The 19887-nt window shown below is 40.8% G+C and overlaps 2 protein-coding genes and 2 long non-coding RNA genes across 7 annotated transcripts; 2 read left to right on the top strand and 2 right to left on the bottom strand.

The window, feature by feature from the left end:
- Positions 1-272: 272 nt before the first annotated feature.
- On the top strand, positions 273-8315 carry LOC148399185 (long-chain fatty acid transport protein 1-like). 3 transcript variants are annotated; one of them, XM_088374879.1, is made up of 14 exons: positions 273-426; positions 510-687; positions 784-922; positions 1258-1513; positions 1805-1972; positions 3013-3082; positions 3462-3553; positions 3724-3833; positions 3920-4129; positions 4206-4332; positions 4431-4568; positions 5471-5635; positions 5904-6050; positions 6144-8313. In XM_088374879.1, exons 2-14 carry the CDS (start codon positions 518-520, stop codon positions 6299-6301), a joined length of 1950 nt encoding a protein of 649 aa, XP_088231005.1. In that variant the 5' UTR covers positions 273-426; positions 510-517; the 3' UTR covers positions 6302-8313. The 3 variants fall into 3 exon arrangements, with proteins under 3 accessions (XP_088231005.1, XP_088231008.1, XP_088231006.1); XM_088374882.1 differs by lacking the exon at positions 273-426 and having other exon boundaries at positions 512-687; positions 6144-8314; XM_088374880.1 differs by lacking the exon at positions 273-426 and having other exon boundaries at positions 564-692; positions 6144-8315.
- On the bottom strand, positions 2381-3183 carry LOC148399186 (uncharacterized). Of its 2 annotated transcripts, none has more exons than XR_015858270.1 (2): positions 2978-3183; positions 2381-2907 (listed from the first exon to the last, which is right to left on the bottom strand). It is a non-coding gene; the product is annotated as an uncharacterized LOC148399186 (long non-coding RNA). The 2 variants fall into 2 exon arrangements; XR_015858271.1 differs by having other exon boundaries at positions 2381-2888.
- Positions 7676-15172, bottom strand: LOC148399184 (uncharacterized). The gene is made up of 3 exons (XR_015858272.1): positions 15011-15172; positions 11474-11624; positions 7676-8103 (listed from the first exon to the last, which is right to left on the bottom strand). It is a non-coding gene; the product is annotated as an uncharacterized LOC148399184 (long non-coding RNA).
- On the top strand, positions 8622-19796 carry LOC148399183 (procollagen galactosyltransferase 1-like). The gene is made up of 12 exons (XM_088374883.1): positions 8622-9114; positions 12430-12540; positions 12620-12737; positions 13255-13389; positions 14254-14458; positions 14534-14653; positions 15113-15189; positions 15274-15380; positions 15665-15797; positions 15974-16101; positions 16344-16550; positions 17640-19796. The coding sequence occupies exons 1-12, from the start codon at positions 8897-8899 to the stop codon at positions 17908-17910; spliced, it is 1830 nt and encodes a 609-aa protein (XP_088231009.1). The 5' UTR covers positions 8622-8896; the 3' UTR covers positions 17911-19796.
- Positions 19797-19887: the final 91 nt, after the last annotated feature.

The raw sequence follows: 19887 nt of genomic DNA, 5'->3' as shown, positions 1-19887 counted from the left end.
TGCATGACATGCCAGAGTGCTAGGCTGTGCAAACAGTGAACACATTCCTGAGCTGACAGTTTCAGGAGACTCAGTGTAATAGTAATAATAATAATAATAATAATAGTAATAATAATAATGATGGTGATATAATAATACAAAATATGAGTTAGATGATTGTTTGACTATCATCACTACTTTTAAAGTCTCATTTTAGTTACCAGATACATATTTCACTTGTACAAATTGGCAAATAGGAATGACTGACATGGTTCTGCTCTGCAGACAGTGAATCACAAAGAGGGCAGAGCTGGGATGACGTAGGGCTCATTGCTCCAACCTGCTCTTCTCTCGGTGTGCTTATTAGACATTTTACTTCACACAATTGAGCTGCAAACATCTGACTGCAAAACGTCCGAGTGGTTTGGACACTGCCTTGCACTGCAGGTGAGCACCCTTTCACCACATAATAAGTTTTGTGTGTGCTGTTTTTACTGCTGTGTAAGTGATGCCCGATTGTGTCATAACAGATACCACCATGCATCTTGTCAGTGTTGTCATTGGATGTCTCACTATTTCGGGAGCTCTATTGTCGCTGCCCTCGTCATGTCTCATAACCATGTTGGCTGTGCTTGGAATCTTCATAGCGTGTCGCGCCCCTTGGAAGTTTGTACATGTGGCGCTACACACCTTCAAAAGAGACGTCCTGTAATGTACTCTAATCATAATGATTTTCTTCCTTCTAATCTATTCCCCTCCTGCAGTCCCCTTTACTCACATTCCTCCTTTATCATTTCCTGATAGATGCCTGATTGTTATACTGCGAGTGAAGTTTGCAATGTACCAAAATGCCAGAAAAAGGAGAACAATTCCCACCTTGTTTGCCAAGACGGTCGCAAAGCACCCGGACAAACCAGCGCTTATCCACGAGCCCACAGGAGAGGTGAGCATTGTGACATTTATGTTTCAAATTCCTTGTTTATACACCATATCAACAAAGCTGAGTGTTTGTGTCTGCACCGTCTGCCAATCAGATTGGTGTCTGTGCCATCTTTTTCATTATCACAGTTATAATTGAGCCGTATATAACTCATGAGCTTTCTACGGGTATTTTTGCTTACCACCACATTCTAAAAACGTGCATTCTAGGTTAATTCAGGACCCTAACCCATGTATGAATGTGAGTGAGAATGGTTGTCTACAATTTTACTGTAAATTGCCTGGGATTGACTGTCAGTAAGTCTTGGGTGTACTTAACCCTCATTTGGTTATTTCCAGGTCTGGACTTTCAGGGACCTGCAGGAGCAGTGCCACGCTGTTGCTCACTGGGCATTGGCACAAGGATGGGCGGAGGGGGACGTCGTGGCATTGTACATGGAAAGTCGTCTGTTATTGATGGCGCTGTGGTTAGGTCTAGCTATGGTGGGAGTGGAGGCTGCTTTCATCAACTACAACCTGCGACTGAAATCACTGCAGCACTGTGTTAGTGTGTCCAGAGCCCGTGCGTTGGTGTTTGGAAGCGAGCTAACTGAAGGTAGGAAAGTAGAGGATACACTCACAGGCCGCTTCATCATGTACATAATCTATTGCAATCCAATAGAGCAGTATGACTCGGAATTGGAAAACAGTGAAAATAAAGATCCGCAGGCATTTGCACCACAGCACAGCTGTTTATAAAAATAGAGCTGTTAGTGTTTCACATCACTCTCAACATGAATAAGTTACGCTATCAACGCAAATGTCTAACAGAACTTATTTTGAATCTCAGGTGTGGGTGTACCTAATGCTGTGGCCTGATTGGAAATGACTTTTGTTTTTGTTTCAGCTATTTTTGCAGTGCGAGGCTCTCTGCATTGCGACATGGTATTGTTTTGCACCAGTGAACATGCAGATAAGGAGAAGATCTGTTGTCTCAAGGCTGCAGATCTGGATGAAGTGCTGGCATGTTCACACAAGCACCCACCCAGCTACACACTCAACAAGACATTCAATGGTGGGTCTTTTACAGTGTACGTGAGTGAGTGAGTGAGTGAGTGAGTGAGTGAGTGAGTGAGTGAGTGAGTGAGTGAGTGAGTGAGTGAGTGAGTGAGTGAGTGAGTGAGTGAGTGAGTGAGTGAGTGAGTGAGTGAGTGAGTGAGTGAGTGAGTGAGTGAGTGAGTGAGTGAGTGAGTGAGTGAGTGAGTGTCAAGTTAAGGGCACGATTGCGTTGCTGCATCTTGCTATTACATATCATAAATGTCACTAAGTTGGAATTGCAACACCTTCATTTCGCAAAGCAAGTTTTTGCATGCATAGCAAACATGCACACACACACACATGCATGGATGCACGTATAAGCTCAAACACACACACGCACACACACACACATACACACCACACCAGAGCAATTTGTCACAAGAACTTGACAATTTTTATTAATTTCTTGTTCATATTCATGTTCATCTACATTTTTCTATTATTTATTATATGTATGTATGTATATGTATATATGTATTTAGTGTTTTTCTTTTATTTTGACCCCTCCCCCTCCCTCACAGCATTCCAAACTTAGTGCTTGTCAAGTCTTTGCCTGCATACCCTGTCAGAAACATTTGGGGTGTATTGACAGTGAGGCACACTTGTAAAGGAATGATGGGGGAGCTCTGCTTGTATACCACACAAAGGTTTCAAGACAGTTAAATTGCTCCCCTTTTTAAAGTTGTAAGAGCTTCCATTCTTCTGATAGGAATATCTGGAGTTGAAAAATGCTTGTGGGAATTTTTTCTTGAACATCTGTCAGGTCACCTAAAAGAGGGCCCAATGGCTCGCTGGTGCAGGTCAGACGTTTGATGGGATTGAGGTCAGGGCTCCCCCATACTTCCACACCGAAGCACACTGTTGTCCAAAATTTCTTGATGAGATGAAGCGAGCTATAGAACACAGAATAAACTGATTGCAAGATTTACGGATGAAAAGATATTAATTTTGAAAACATATTCAAGGTTTATGGTGGGCTCACTTGTATTTCCTTCTCTTCCCTTCCATGGCTTGCAGACAGACTTTTCTACATTTACACCTCTGGTACGACAGGAATGCCAAAAGCAGCCGTGGTGGTGCATAGTCGGTGAGTATAAACATCAGAGTTGACAGAAATGTGTCCTGGAGATGTTCTTGTGCTTGAATGTTGAAGGCCACTGTGATCGTGCTTATCAAAACTGCCTCAAAGTTAGCAACGTTGGTTGTTTGTCTAAATGTGCCTTGTGATTGGTTGGTGACCAGTCCAGAGTTTACCCTGCCTCTTGCCCAATTTTAGCTGAGACAGGCTTCAGCTCATCCCAGTGAGGATAAGCGGTAGAGAAAAAAGCTGGATGAATATTGAGTAATACATAAACACATGTAAAGAAACAATTTCAATGCGTCGTGATTCCTGTGAACCAAAAAAATAAATAACCTTTTTTTTTGCAAAGGTTTCTGATTAAGCTTGCAATAAATATTTTCCTTAGGTATTACCGCATTGCTGCGTTTGGCTTTCATGCTTTTGGTTTACAACGTGATGATGTCATCTACAACTGTCTTCCTCTATACCACTCTGCAGGTGAGTTCATTTTGCACATTACTTGCTGGCCTTTTTATCTGAACATTTTCTTTTTGTATGAGACAATGGCCAAAACATACTTTCCGTACATGATAAAGAAGGTCGTTGAACTGTAGTTTGAAATCATTGTCGTTCACAATAGCGAAACAGTCCAATTTGTGGGCTTGCAGGAACTATCATGGGTGCAGGTCAATGTTTGCTCTTTGGTTTGACGGTTGTCATCAGAAGTAAGTTTTCAGCCAGCAGATTCTGGGGTGATTGTGTTAAGCACAACTGCACAGTGAGTACATGATCTCATTTCTAATAACTGTTTGCAGGAAATGTCTTCATTTTAATGGAGTTTCAACTCTTGTATTGTACGTGCAGGTCATCCAATATATCGGAGAGATTTGTCGATACTTATTAGCCCAGCCCATTCACTCATCTGAGGAGCATCACCGGGTCCGTGTCGCCATTGGTAACGGTCTCCGTCCATCCGTGTGGGAGGAATTTGTTGGAAGATTCAGAATAAAACATATTGGGGAATTTTATGGAGCCACAGAGTGCAACTGCAGCCTCATCAACATTGATGGAAAGGTCAACTTCTGTGCATTCCACCCTCTTTGCCTCTCCTTTCATATGCCATGTTATCAATATTTTTTTTCTTGTTCAGGTGGGCGCATGTGGCTTCCACAGTCGCATCCTGCCAAACTTTTACCCCATCAGACTGGTCAGGATGAAGGAAGACAGCCGGGAATTGCTCAGAGATGCGCAGGGATTCTGTATACCTTGTCAACCTGGTAACCTTGAAAACATGACCACGCTATGTGCAAGCAAAACAAGCTGGGATTAGCTTGAAAACATCAACTTCTCTCATCTTTTGTCCGTCTGAGCCCAGGTGAACCAGGAATGTTAGTGGGCTGCATCAATGAGAAGGATCCACTCAGGAGATTCGATGGCTATGCTGATCAGGATTCCACCAATCAGAAAATAGCACACAATGTCTTCAAGACCGGGGACTCGGCCTATGTCTCAGGCATGATGCAGTTTTTCATTTGCTGAGTCACATAAATCATGTCTCTAACGCGTCTAGAGACAAGTGAGGATGATTCACAGCATGTGGTAACAGATAACATGTGATAACATGTTTCCCACCACTGTGTTCAGATCAGCATCTTATGAGTTGAACCGTGAATCACACAATGATAATTTACACAAAAGTAGGAATAATGTGAGCTCAGCAAAATCAAAAATACCGTAACTGAAGGAAATAAAATATTTGGATGATTAGTTTTTGGTATTAAGTCTACTACGTATAGCATACAGAGAACAGAGGTAGTATTTCCCCAATAGCAAACGAGATCGGTGACATTCATCAAAAATCATTGGTGTTGGCTGATGGCCAATATTTGTTCTAGTTTGTCCCAAAAGTTTTTGTAATTTTTATTGATGGTGTCAAAGGTCAAGACTCTAAAGTTTGTCCGCACCAAAGGCATCCAAACATGCTTTCATGGAGCTTGCTTTTTAGACATGTAGCAGAAAGGAAAACTGTTTGGAACTACACAACTACGCTTGGAATTACAAAATTGTCCAGTATGGGTCCAGCCAACGCCTAATGGGCTATTAAAATAATAAACTATTTTATAGTGCACATCAAGACGTGACTACACGTTCATGAGACGATGGCACCTGGAGGACTAAACCTGACATGATAGACCAAGAACTAATTACGTGGAACACACAAGACATGTAGCAATGAGTCCAATATTTAAAAAAAAATACATACTCAGATTTGTTTTTGAAAGAAAAGACAACCATCAAATATTGTTTTTTTTCTTTCTTTTCTGTTTGTAATAATCATGTCCTCTAGTTTTCTTTACATATTGATTTTTCTTTCTTTTCTATTTGTAATAATTGTGTCCTCTTGTTTTCTTTCAGGTGACATACTGGTGATGGATGATTATGGCTACATGTTCTTCAGGGACCGCTGCGGCGACACGTTTCGCTGGCGAGGGGAGAACGTTTCCACCACAGAGGTGGAGGGAGTCCTCAGTGGCCTGCTGGGACATACCGATGTTGCCGTCTATGGAGTTTGCGTGCCAGGTGGAGTGGCGTGGCTTTATGATACGACTGTAATATCACAATATTAGAACAAACCCAGCAATAATGCATCATGAGATTTAGGCAACTAAAGAAGGAATTACTGAGCAATAGATGCTGTCCCTTCTTCACTGTAAAACCATGTATGATATAGAATTGAACTAAAACCTTATGCATCACTTTATTTGTTTTTTTCTATTTTCCAGGTCGTATTTTCCAGGTGTTGGTTTTCATAGCTTTCTTGTCACAACTTGTGAATGTGTGTATACAGGTGTGGAAGGAAAGGCTTGTATGGCAGCAATAGCACATGCAGAAGGACACTTTGATCTTGATGGCTTCTTGTCCTCTGTCCAAAAAGCCCTTGCCCCTTACGCTCGTCCGGTCTTCCTTCGACTTATGCCAGCTGTGGACACCACAGGTGAGTCGCCAGTGGAAACCCAAATAATACAAAACACACTTTTTGGGGGGGAAAATAATCTCACAAACTTGTTTTACTGCTCGACCATTATAGGCACCTTCAAGTTTCAGAAGATGCGGCTACAGAAGGAAGCGTACAAATTACAAAACTCCACAGAAAAGATCTATTTTCTCAACAGCCTTGTTGGGTGTTATGAGGTGCTCACTGCTGAACTATATGACTCCATCCTGGAGGGGCATGTGCGTCTATGAAGTGACGGATACACTGTTAGTCATGGAAAATGAATTTTTGCATCCTAACTGGGGACCAAAAAAAAAAAAAAAGGATTTGGCATATAGTTTTAGAGGCCTTATATCAAAGATTTAAGCATTTTAAGGCGAAATTGAAAATAAATGAAACAAAAACATACATGACACAACAGTTTTTGTGGTTATTCGTAAATTGGCATCATCTAGTGGTCAATAGAAGAACCCCCGCAAAATGACAATGAAACCACGTCTTAAGAACTAAAGTATTTGGACACAAATGTGGAGTTTTCTTCAATTAGATACTATACTAGATTTCACTCTTCCAGGATTGTTTTCTAAAGGTAATTCACTCCAAAGGCGTGAAAGAGGGTTGAAGCAAGGGGTTGTCTTCTGGACCAAGCTCACTAAATCATGCCTGGAGGGACTAACTTGGTTTTATGCGTGAGTCACAGTCATCCTGGGACAAAAAATAGCCTCCCTCTCCCAACTTGAGAATCCATTGCAAATTTTGATTTACATCTGTGAGGAGAAACACAGGAGCCCTTCCTTAATACTGTATTAATTAACAGATTTATGCAAAGCCATCTGCGTGCAATATGTATTTTCAGAGGGTGAGGTGCAGGCCAAGCTGTGGTCACTGTGGGAAGCTTTCTGATGAAATGCTATGCAACAGCTCCTTTTGTGTGCTTCTTGGAGATGTCTGCTCTAACTTGATGACTTTGCACAACTGTATGGCTTCATGACAACTTTGTAACCCAAAGACACAGTAATTATGAGGCACATCTGTATGCTGGCTCTTTGAGATTGGCTTTGTGCATCCCTATGAATGGGACAACTATATGTCTCCAAAACTGGTTTTCTTCTGAATATATTCTCTTTGTATGTATGATGTGGATGGTGTCTGATAGTAGGCAGTAGGACCTTAGAAGAAAATGCTGTGGTCAGTGCTTGCAACTGTTTCAAGTTTTATACAGTGAATTACTACAGTTAGTCTGCACAGTAAGTACAATAATTGTGAAAGACGTATTTCATCATTTTGCAACAGAATGCTTTCATAGCAAACAATATCCTGAAAAATTTATTTGACAACAACCATGAAAACCAATTGTCACGATTCAACTTTTGAGGATATTGTCTGTTATGAAAACACAAATGGGCATTATCATGTCCTGGATACCAGAGAATCTACCAAGACATAACAGGCAAAGCATAACAATTCATTTCTTCTTGCAGCCAGCTGTGGCTACAGAGGTAAACTACTACGTCTGCATATTGTTTACATGAAAACTTCTCACTGCTTTGAGGCTCAAGAGACCATGCAGGCTGTGACTCATCATCAGGAAATGAAACGGAGAGCATTGGAAGGGGTAACTGGTAGTGGGTAATACATATGGAGCCACTTTCATTTGGCTTGATGGAATATACCAAATGAAAGCATGGAACATTTGGGAGTTTATTTAGTAGGACTGCTGTTACATGTATTCGTGGAAAATCATCTGAAAGTTTTTTTTTCAAGCTGTGGTAGTCACTGATGGCAAGATAAAAAGTTTGATCTTCAAAGTGTTGTGCATTGTACAATTCACCCTGTCGTGGTGGGTTGACTTTTTTCTGAGGGCAATTTGATGTCTGTATCACAACCTCACTAGTCTTTCAGAGCTGGCAAGAAAAATTGAATTTACTTCTATCAGCTCCAAATACTATATTGTTAAACAGAAAAAAAATACAAGTCGTTGTTAGATGTGTCATCAAGTTACTCCCTCTTGGCTTTGACCAGAATGAACTCCAAAAATGATGCTGTCGAAGAGCTGAAATAGAAAGCACATTTCAAACCAATGTTTAATAGAGGTGGGCTGTGCATTTTGGTACCTGGGCCTGTTTTGTGTGTTGGTTGTAGAGATTCAAGGTTTCTGCTAAATGACAGAAATATGACAAAAGTGTTTTTTTTTTTAAATGGCATTTTTTCCCATTGAACATTTCACAGGGAGTGGAATATTTTTTCTTCCCAGGATGAGCACATTGGACAGCAAAATAATATATTTTCTGTGCGGGTAAGTTTTTATGTCGTTTTGCAAAGTGATCACAACTTTTTTCTGGTTGAAATGTACGTATTTATTTATTTATTTATTTGTTTGTTTATTTGTTTATTTATTTATTTATTTATTTATTTATTTATTTATTTATTTATTTATTTCGTTTGTATGTTCTTTTGCCACATTAAGGCACGCCCACACTGAGCCCCACTATTTCCTGAATGACTCCCAATTGGCTACTCTTAAAGGGGAAGACACGCACGAGAACGTCAGTAATGGACGAGCCATGACCATCTATGGCACAGACAGAAATAATGTTTGCAAAATTATTCTTATTAATATAGTAATGAAAATATGGGGTGGGTTTCGTTGTTACAAAAAGAAAACGGCGCATTCTTTGGAAGGTGGAGCACCTCTTGCACCGCTGAACCTTCCCCTTTAATTCAGCTCTCTCCTCCGCCATGTCTCCACTATCGGCATAACGCAACAGCAGGACGCACCTAACCTCTAACCTTACGCCCGTGTCTTCATCTGTCTGCCGCAACTCCAAATCGCGTCTCTCCCTGCCATGCCCCCCATCGCCTCGCTGCTATCCGCCCTGCTGTTCATCCACTTTTCGGGCCTGAGCCGGGGCTACTTCACCGAGGAGCGCTGGAGCCCCGAATCTCCTCTCCTCGCCCCACGGGTAGTTGTCGCGCTCATCTGCCGCAACTCTGAGCACTCTTTGCCGCTCTTCCTCGGAGCTTTGGAGCGCCTCCACTACCCGAAGGACCGCATTGCTTTATGGTGAGTGTCGCTTCTGCAAAGTTCTCAATATATTTCCACAGAATAGCAAACGCATCTTGACAACTACTAGTGAAGTCTGAAGAGTATACAAAAACTACATGTGTTCTTTGCGTAACATCTGTTTTTGCAGACATGCATATTTGAGTCTCATTTTCCCCTCAGTGAATTTTAACCTGACAGCATATCTGACCATTAATCGTTTGGGTACTTTCGTTTATTCATGCAATGGCTCCATAAAGTGAGAATCATCTCACAGTGTTGCACGGGAAAGGAGTACGTAGTCAACTTGTGTCTGTGAAAAGTTCCATTCAGTTTGGGATCTTCTCTCATTCCCCCTCGTTTCCCCTCCTCTGTCCCTGCCCCTCTTTTCCTGCCACATCTTTAGACTCCACTGGAAACACCGCCTCACTCTTGTGCACTCCACACAGTCTTGGCACAAAAGTTGCAGAAGATTTATTTCTTTGTGTCTCCCAGTCAGAGGTGGCAAAAGTTCTCACTTTGTGTTCAAGTAGAAGCCTACTTGTCTATAATGAAAGACCTTGGCAAAAGTTCAAATTTAATTGCTGTACTTGGGGAAACATTGAAACAATGCAGTGTAAATAAAGTGTGCTTCAGAATAACAGCAAAAACTCATTGTTTTCAATTATCTGCAAAGCTCGTTTTGATTACCGATGGGGACTATTCAGCTTCTCCAAATCTGTTGCGTTTGTCATTCTCAGGTTCACCTTCCTCTGTCGCTGTTGTTCCTGCTTTTCCATATTATAAAACCCTTTAGGTCATAATCTGCAGAGTTTGAAAAAAGTCATGCAACTTTTTGAACAAAATAAGGTGTAAAAAGTAGATATCAAATATAGGGAATAAAAAAAAATCTGTACATTACTCAAGTAAGTTTTATCCAGTCCCAGTCTTCCAGACATTTATTATAACTGCATCTTACTCCCTCTTGTTTTGATCATATGCCTGCAGACCTGCTTTATGGAGATGAAAATAATATTTTCGTCTGCATTCACATTTGACAGGTTAGATGATATTTTAGCACTCAAGTGGTTTAGCAAAGCAACGGTGCGTCAACAGCGTCAGGCAGACGAGTGTGGTTGGAATAAATGAGTGCTTTTGAACTAAATTTAGAGAGAAAAATATATTGTTTAATCAAGTGGGAGGGCTGTCTCCTTTGAGTGTTGAATTGAGTATAAAACCAACATGCATTCATCTGTTTCTTTGGGTTTTACCCAAAGGTTTATGATTAGTGGCAGTTTGAGCAGAGCTCTTTTTCTGCATTCTCCATTAAAAACCTTCTAGTCAACGTTCTAGAAAGTTTCAAAACATAAACTCAGTGGCCCTAGGCACCTGTCAATACCTGCAGCTATCAACTTGACAGTGGAGGATAAAGCACCCTGGCATGCATATAAACACATCTATGTCGATTATTATCCTGAAAGCGTGTGCTGTATGGACTTGCAGGAGAGAAGATAAGCTTCCATAAAGCGCACATCCTCGCCTACCTTTGGTCTCTTCCATTGTTTAGGTCTGCTTTTGTTGCTATTCAAACAGTGGCACATACACTGGCAAGAAACTTGATTTTGACATACAATATTTCGAAAGATCTTTTGGGGAAAAATCATTTCTCTATAGTTGATTTTTTTTCTTTTTTAAATCATCTTACACTTTTTTTTCCCCCCAAAAGAAGGCCTGGGGATACTGTACTCGCGTGGTACATTGGTTAAATTCTTTTGGCACTTTAGTGACAATTAAGAATGTGAAAGCGAGACACAAGAGGTAGATTTAACTAAAATAATGATAAATAACTCAGCCCTGAGGCAAATATGACCAACTAAAGTGGGTGCAGTTCAGGAAGTCAACAGTAGGGCCATTGCCAGCTCACACACACAAACACACATCCACACTTCAAACCTAGTTTGCACCATGATAGGCTGCAGGAGATTAGATTCCTATCAATTAATCAAAACGACGCCATTTTTTCTTTGGATTTTCAATGTCTCAGGCTCTGAGCGATAAACACAAATACAAGGGTGTTTTGCTCTACCGAGTGCCATTCTAGTGTGACAATACATAAATGCGGCCCTTGTATTGGATCTTATTAGACTGTGCAGGTGTGCAATACTTGATCTTATCTAGTGCTGTTTAGATGGTTCCAGGTTCAGGGAAAGGCATGTAGACATTAGAGAGAACATGAGAACATGAAAATGGCTGCGCTGTGAAGTGGTTGCATGTAAGCGCTGAGATAGCACTTCAATGTGAGAACACCACACACAGATGGCAAAGAAACCACCCGCGGCACGCTGTCCATCAACTGCTACATGATGCCGGAGGGTGTAAATCCATTTTCTCTCATACCTACACATTCCATGTGTTGCTCTTTGCGCCAGCCCATCATGCTCCAAGCTTTGTTTTGATAACGTAGACAGCAGGAAAGCCAGGTCCCCTCCTCCCATTCAGTCTTTGTTTGCCACTCCTCAGCTCACAGTGATGTGCTCAAGTGAAAAAAAGCTCTAGAACAAAGCGTGAAAAATGTCAACATTATGAAATAGGATACAGTCATTATGATAGTAATCGATAGTTGCTTTCAAATTGATCCCATTGTTTACAGTAGTTAGTCATTTGTCATCCTAAAAGCCTGGATTCCACAATCAACATATATTTGTAGCCTTGTCTAACGTGAAAAGATATATCTGTCCAATAAATTTGATAATACGTATATCTCAATATATATTCAATTTGATGCACTTATATCTTCTAAATCTAACGTGATTTTCCTATTCAAATTGCTACCCTTACTTTTTACTATATACTTTTAGATATCTCAATATATATTCAATTTGATGCACTAACATCTTCTAAATCCAACCTGATTTTCCTATTCAAATTGCTACCATTACTTTTTACTATCATCTGACATTTGAGTACATTTCACGTCAGTCTTCTCTTTCCTCCTCGTAAGATGACGAACGACATTCACGGTTGAGATATTAGTGTGTGTCACTGACATGAGAGTCTCTCTGGAAGTTATTGTAATACACACAGACGGAGCAGAAAACAATAGTGGTGCTCCGGGCATTTGTGTGCCAGACTAATGAGGTGATTATATTGCACTACTGTGATGGATACGGTGCTCCAGAATCAGTCACTGAACCAGTGCAGCCAAATTATATCACCGTAGAATCCTTTTTATGAAGACCATATTTTATAAGGAGACATTTTAATTAGGCATCAGCACCTCTCCTGTTCCAATATATTTAATCAGCGCATCCCCATCCCTCCACTCTAAGAGCCTCTCTGTTCCTCGTCTCGCCACAGGGTGGCGACAGATCACAACATTGATAACACCTCCGCCATCCTTCGAGATTGGCTCATCAAGGTCCAGAATGACTATCACTATGTGGAGTGGAGACCAGATGATGAATCCAGGTAATTTAATGTGTGTATGACTGTGGCTGAGTGAGTGTGTTTCAGTTCCTAACACCAGTGTCACCTGTGCTCACCTTAGTGCCTTTGAGGACGAGGTGGGGCCAAAACACTGGAATAATCTTCGGTATGAACACGTAATGAAGCTTCGTCAGGCGGCTTTGGACACAGCCCGTGAGATCTGGGCTGACTACCTCCTGGTATGTTGTCAGTCAATCAACATCCTCATAGCGCTGCGTGCCACATTATGGTGAAATGCACGGTCGGAGAATTGAAATGATGACATGAAAATGTTCAGTTTCACTGAAGTGCTTTACATTTTAATTACCGAATGTCTTGCTTTCCGTTAATTGCAAAATCGATCGGAATGGTCAGACACCCACGATATGTCCCTGTGAAACATGACTCATAGTGTATTTGCACATATTTTATTCACCCGCTTTGTTTTTAGGTATGTGAATGGAGGAGGTGGCGGCGGCAACAGTTATTTGGCAGTGGAAGGATCAAGCATACATCCTGTTGCTATGGTTACCTATGTCAAAATGCATTTTTTTCTAGCAGAGCTTTTCGCATATTCAACATGGTTCCCAGCCAGACACATTCCCCGCCACCTGAGTTGTTGTATAAGAACTCAGCGACGATCCAAGCGCAGAACAATGGTTTTGTGAAATCATTGTGTTCAGCAGCAGTCTCTTACTCTTTTCCCTTCGCTGACAGGTGGCCGACTGCGACAATCTGCTCACTAACCCAGATATGTTGTGGAAACTCATGAAAGAAAACAAGACCATTGTTGCCCCAATGTTGGAGTCCAGAGCTGCCTACTCCAACTTTTGGTGCGGCATGACCTCACAGGTAATGTTGGTGGCCATTTGTGAGCCATTCACACTGTGTACACATTTATGACATTCACTTTGGAGGAGGTCTGATTCTGAATCTGATTTTTTTTCCCACTGATGTTGTCACAACACATATTCAGTTTGTGCCCCAGTTATAAGAAGACGTGCACACTTTTGCAAATGCATCATGTCAGTTTTTTTACTTCCTTTCAAAAGATTAAAATTCACTTCAACAGCTTGTAGGTCTCACTAATGGTGGAAAACATTTTAAAATAATTCAATGTCAGAAAAACATGGCATTTGAACATGGGTGTGTAGACTTTTACAATGGACTTTTAAGCACCGTTCCTTTCCAATGGAAATAACAAGGAACATCCGGTTACCATTCCCAAATGAGAAGTGAGCATTAAAATGTTTGTCAATGCGTTCTGTCAGATGCATCTCTGGTATGAAATTGAATTTGATTCTCCACACGTATCATGTCGCGTAAATGCTTTATCCGATTTCTCACGATACTTGCGAGTATTTATGTACAGTATGCATGTGAGGCTTAAGGCTTGTCTGCACATAAATAAGTTAGGCACGCCAGGAAGGAGAAATGCTTCGACACTGGGCGTGAGCCTGAATTCCAAACTGCAGATTCTCCTCGGTAGTTCCGAAGCAGATGTTCAGCTGCAGCAAAGGAAATGATACTGACCATCTGCAAAGATGTCTGAATTGTAATTCAGATTTTGTAACTTTGCTCTATAGAGTACAACTCCCACCCAGCATTCACACCAATCGTGGAATCTTTTGTAATTTTTGTAATAAAAGTTCTTTTAGAACAATTCTTTGGGCATTGTTGGTGACTGAGGCTCATTGCGTGCACCCATCTTGGCAGGGCTACTACAAGCGAACGCCAGCCTACATACCAATCAGAAAGCAGGAGCGTCTTGGCTGTTTTGCCGTACCCATGGTCCATTCTACGTACTTGGTGGACTTGCGGAAGGAAGCCTCTCGTCAATTGGCTTTCTACCCGCCGCACCCGGAGTACAGCTGGGCCCTTGACGATGTCATCATCTTTGCCCATTCGGCTCGCATGGCAGGTGAGATGGATGAAACACGCGAATATTACGTACCTGTGTGATTTTGCATTGACACTCCTCTTGTGATGTTGTCAGATGTTCAGATGTACGTGTGCAACAAAGAAACCTACGGATATCTTCCTATGCCCATGCGTTCCCACGCTACTTTGTTGGATGAAGCCGACAGTTTCTTGCACACTCATCTTGAGATCATGGGTGAGTTCAATGTCCAATTGTAAAACACGAATGCACATGTACGAAAAAGCAATACCCTAAAACGGGTTTTATTTTACAACTAAAATAGTTCTAGAGTTGGTCTTTTTCTCCCAACCTTGGCAGACAGATATAGAAAATAATCAATTATGCATTATGCACAACAGAAATCATGTCTGCTCTGTTGCCACGGATTTCATCTGAGCACCCAGTGAAGGTTTTTGATTGAGTTCTTACCCCTACTGAAGCAATATTTTGGTAACCAAAATGCTTTGTCGTCGTTATCTTTTATATGCTGCACGATGTGTTTTCATCAAGGAGGAAGGAACACAAGCATGCTGCAAAAAAATGATTGCTTACTTTGACTGGCCATGGCATTTGGCGCGGTGGTGGGCTGCATTTTGTGTAGCCTCTGATTCATTGCACATTCTCTTTGTAACCCTGTGCCATCTTCTTTGAAAGTGAAAAATCCTCCCTTGGAATATTCCAGCTTCCTCACCCTCCCTCCCAAACAGCCAAACAAGATCGGCTTTGATGAGGTAGTCTTTTCTTTCTCACACACACTCATTTAAACACACAGGCTTGAGCATATTTGTGAGCTTGTGTGTCGTGTGCGTCCGCAGGTGTTCATGATCAATCTGGTGCGAAGAGTTGACCGGCGTGAGCGCATGCTGAGAACTTTGCACGAAATGGAAATCAGCTGTAAAGTTATTGCCGCTGTGGACGGCAAGTACGTTTCGTCACCTGTCGTCATTTATCATGCGGCCGGGCGAAGAGTCTGCCAGCATTTTCAAATTCGTCATAATATTATGTATTGCATTTCTACACCAGTTGCAATAATAAACTTTTTTTCAATATCAATTAGCGAGATATTTGATGTTGGACCTCAATAGATAATGCAGGAGGACCTAATGTTTTTGCTTGTGAGGTCATATTCCCTGTCCAGCAATGTCATCCATATGATGTATTAGTCCTACTACTAATCTCCTTGTTTATCTCTCCTCTGTTCATCAGGGCGCTGAACAAGAGTGACATCGAGTCCATGGGGATTAGCATGCTGCCGGGATACAAAGACCCTTATCACGGTCGCCCTCTGACCAAGGGTGAATTGGGTTGTTTCCTCTCTCATTACAACATCTGGAAGGAGGTAAGCATTCTATAATGACATTCACAGGTTCAGTTAACACAAAAACACTGCATCAGCAATATTTAGACCGGTTGTGTATTTCTCCATGTTAAAAAGCCCTGCCTGCTGACATTGTTACATCTAGCTTTGAAATAAAAAAAAAAAAAAAAAGTCCAGCATTGAGCGTGTGCGTGCAGATAGCGGATCGCGGGCTGCAAACCTCCTTGGTCATTGAGGACGACCTGCGCTTTGAGGTGTTCTTTAAACGGCGTCTCCAGGCACTGCTGCAGGAGGTGACGACGCACAAGCTTGACTGGGATCTCATGTGAGTCAATGCAGTGAAAACTCTGTGTTAAAAATAGAGAGGATTATTGCTCCCAAAGAAATCCTGCCATCTGTCATCCGCTGTTTCCTCGACACCGCTGACCAGTCATTCAAAGTCACTGCGACCTTTCACATTCATAGGCACCACAAAAACAATAGAAGGAATTCTTTGCTAAATGAATGTTTTCTTTAAAATTTGCTGGTGTTGGTACATATTTGTTCTCCTTACCCTTGCTCATGCAGTTATATTGGACGGAAGCGAATGCAGGTGGATCATCCAGAGAAGTCAGTACCAAATGTTCGCAACCTGGTGGAGGCCGACTACTCGTACTGGACTTTAGGCTACATGCTGTCCTTGCAAGGAGCCCAAAAGCTCCTCAAGGCTGAGCCTCTTAAAAAGATGCTGCCTGTTGATGAGTTCCTTCCTGTCATGTATGACAAACATCCTGTGTGAGTACAATGCGTCTCGCTCCTGGGTTTTTTTTGTTCTAAATTATGTTCAACCTCCTCCGCAGACAGTGGTGACCCTGTGTTTTTTCTTAAACTGAGATGCGGAAAAATTGTGCTGTAAAAACTCTTCATCCATTTAAATGGATAAAACTTGTGTTGATTTAATACTATTCATTGATAAAATATTTAAGAAAGCACCCAAATGAACATTATATATAAAAAAGACAGAAAACTGAAAATTGGGAAGCCAAAGCCAAAACCCAAATTCATTTTTTAAATTTAACACTACTTACCTACAACATGGAAAAATGCAAACAAAGAACATGTTGGCTATAATGTCATAGTTAATTTTACAAAAGTAAAATGTCATTTCAGTTATCATTTTTTGAAAGGACTCTCATTTTTTATTTTGTTGATGAAAATGCTTTTTCAATTTTAAGTTGAATTATTTGGTTATTTATTAACTCTAACCCTGGTGCACAGAGCCAATAGAGCAAAATGAAAGACATCATAAATTCATCCGCTTATCCAACCCAGACTGTTCATATACCAAAGATTTTATGAGAACAAATGTAATTTTTCCACAAAAACTTGTACGTAACTTAACTTGTTTGTTTCATAAGCCGTTTCATAACTCCACTATGTGGCTTGTTAACAACATTCCTCTCTGCAATGAGTTCAATTCATGAGATTTTTATTTCACTTTTTCCCCGGCTTTTATTCCTAATTATTAATGTAGCATAAATGTACAAATCTCAATGTTGTGTCTTTGAGGTTTGAAAATTACTAGAATTATTGATGAGGAGTTTAAGTGTGGTGACACAGTAAAGTATAAACTTAGTGTTTTCTTCACATCATGCTGTCTCTCAAAACACTTGACGATTTAACATTTAAGTGAAGTGTCTTTAGTCTTACAAAAAGGGTGTGAATCCTGTTAAAACATGCCAGACCTGGATTGTTACAGTGCTTTCTTTGGCGTAAACAATCAAACCATGGCACAGGTCGGCCATCTTTGTCCCCTTGTTCTGTAGGTGGATCTCTAGTAAACTTTGTCAATCTGCTTTTTGCTGCCATCTTTTCCCTCTTCAGTTTAGACTACATGGAACACTTTGAAGATCGGAACCTCCGTGCGTTCTCCGCAGAGCCGCTTCTGGTGTATCCGACACACTACACAGGAGACGCTGGCTACATCAGTGACACGGAAACCTCAGTAGTCTGGAACAATGAGACAACCAAGACCGATTGGGACAGAGCCAAGTCGAGGAAAACTCAAGAGCAGGTGGAACTCAGTCTAGAGGCACAGAACTCTGATGTGCTCCAGTCTGAGCTGGAGAACTGGAGTGCACGGGATGAATTGTGATGCCTTGGGAGAACACTCTATTGCACATATACACACACTGAGCAGGTTGACATACTGTACAGCAGAATAAAGCTGTGATAGTGGGAGGAATGTGGAAGAGGCAGGCTAGATGGACACAGGTCCAGTGAGACTTCCACCGTCACTTGAGCTTTCTCTTAAAGTTTAGAGTTACATTTCAAAACAACTCTTCACGAGTCCATTTGCGTGTCATTCTTTCTTTCCATCTTCAATTCGCAATCAAAAGTTAGAGAATCAAAAAGGGACTGGTTATTTTCTTTTTCTCTTTTTTTCTTTTAATCTAACACAAAAAGCCCGATTTTTCACATTGCAATTTTAGGCTCAGGTCTAAAATACAAAATTAAAAACTAAACGTTTTTGTTTTTATATTGTTATTCAATTGGTCCGGATTGGGTTAGTCACAAGTTTGGTATCAAGCATTAGTAAAGATAGGTTAGATAACACAACTTAACACTTTTCATACAAAATGATTAATTGTGTGCAACAAAAGTACTGTATTTAGAGTTAAAAACATCCATCTATCCATCCATCGACTGATTATCTCCAAGCAGGTCGTGGTTGCCACAGCTCCTATACATGCAGAGCCTTTAGGAACTGCGGGCTGCTCTCATCCACCCTCAGGGCCTTACCACCAATGTTCCCTGCAAGCTGCATGCACACGTGAGCAAATGCGTACTGCTCCCACACTCGCAACACATAGCAAATATATGCAGCGCATATAAAAAAATTCCAAACTGAGCTGTATTTACGCTATATATTTTTATATTCACCACATTTTGTACTTGCGTATTGTTATGACCGTTGTCACTCATGTCACTCTCCACTCGATCATAGTTTTGATCTTATAAAATAGCAAATAATGAAGGCAGAATTTATTAATAATTATATCACGTACTTAAATTCATTTATGGAGAAGTGAATTTGGCTTGATTCACAATATGAAAAGTGGCCTAAAAAAATCTTAATCCTTAACTATTTTATTCATGTCACAAATCTGGTTTGAGGTTGTTTTTTTTTTCAACGTACGAACATAACTTTTAACTTTTTTATGACCTCAGATTTTCAATAGGTATGATACTGGTTTGGCCGCCATGTGCATGCATGCCTGATCTTGCTCATCGTGGTCCAAAGAATGCTTTTGAGGATCTTTTTACGACCTCAACCTCAGTGCTATCACTGATTGCCCTCATATGAAACATGGGAAATCTTTTTTATTATTTTCACTGTTAGATTGTATTTTTTATCTTTGAGGGTTTTATATTTGCCAATTGAAAGTGTAAAGAATGAATGAAACATAGATTATTAAGCAGCTTTTGTTTTATTTATTGCATCCCCCCTTGCTCCAGATGTGACCAGATAGACAGATGTCGTCTACTTTTAATCCTTTACATCAGCCAGAATTTCCAAATATACAGGTAGCATTTGTTTTTCTGTAACTGAGTAAAGATTACATTGAAATAGTAGACAATAACTTTACTATTAATCTATAGTGTGATTTGGGGTTTCGTTTGAAAACAAGTTGGGGGAGGAGGGGAGGGGGATTCCACACTTAAATGATGTCAATCAAATTGAAGTCATCTGCAGTGTTTTGTTTTCCTCCATCACCACAGGTCGCCTTGTTTTCCTCGGCTGTGACGAGTTCAAAGAGCAATGACTGTAAAATGATTGTGTAATTTACCAGAACAAAATGCATTGAACATATTGACACCCGCTGCTCATTTTGACAGCTTAGTCGGAAGCCCCTAATTCTGCTCCAGCTCTTCATTGTTTTATTTATTATCCAATTATAACATTACTTAACAACGTTATTTTGTCGCAATTGAATGCAGATCTGTGTGTCTTTTTGTATTACTAAATGTCTAACACAACTGTGCTTTTGATGCGTGCTTTTTTCACCATCAGTCAAATGAAACTCGATTGCTGTTTGAATATCTTAAATTCATAGATGTGTTTCTAACT

The sequence above is a fragment of the Syngnathus floridae genome, chromosome 4, assembly GCF_059516105.1.
Source record: "Syngnathus floridae isolate MCC-2025c chromosome 4, RoL_Sflo_1.0, whole genome shotgun sequence".
Taxonomy (NCBI): Eukaryota; Metazoa; Chordata; class Actinopteri; order Syngnathiformes; family Syngnathidae; genus Syngnathus; species Syngnathus floridae.
This window is presented reverse-complemented; position numbering and strand designations above follow the sequence as displayed.

Bases quoted from the DNA above. Each gene is read 5' to 3' on its own strand.
- LOC148399183 (XM_088374883.1), top strand. From the start codon at position 8,897: ATGCCCCCCATCGCCTCGCTGCTATCCGCCCTGCTGTTCATCCACTTT. The intron at 12,541-12,619 runs GTAATTTAATGT...TGCTCACCTTAG, and splicing joins AGACCAGATGATGAATCCAG to TGCCTTTGAGGACGAGGTGG. The intron at 14,459-14,533 runs GTGAGATGGATG...TGATGTTGTCAG, and splicing joins CCATTCGGCTCGCATGGCAG to ATGTTCAGATGTACGTGTGC.
- LOC148399185 (XM_088374882.1), top strand. From the start codon at position 518: ATGCATCTTGTCAGTGTTGTCATTGGATGTCTCACTATTTCGGGAGCT. The intron at 3,083-3,461 runs GTGAGTATAAAC...TATTTTCCTTAG, and splicing joins GCCGTGGTGGTGCATAGTCG to GTATTACCGCATTGCTGCGT. The intron at 4,569-5,470 runs GCATGATGCAGT...GTTTTCTTTCAG, and splicing joins GGACTCGGCCTATGTCTCAG to GTGACATACTGGTGATGGAT.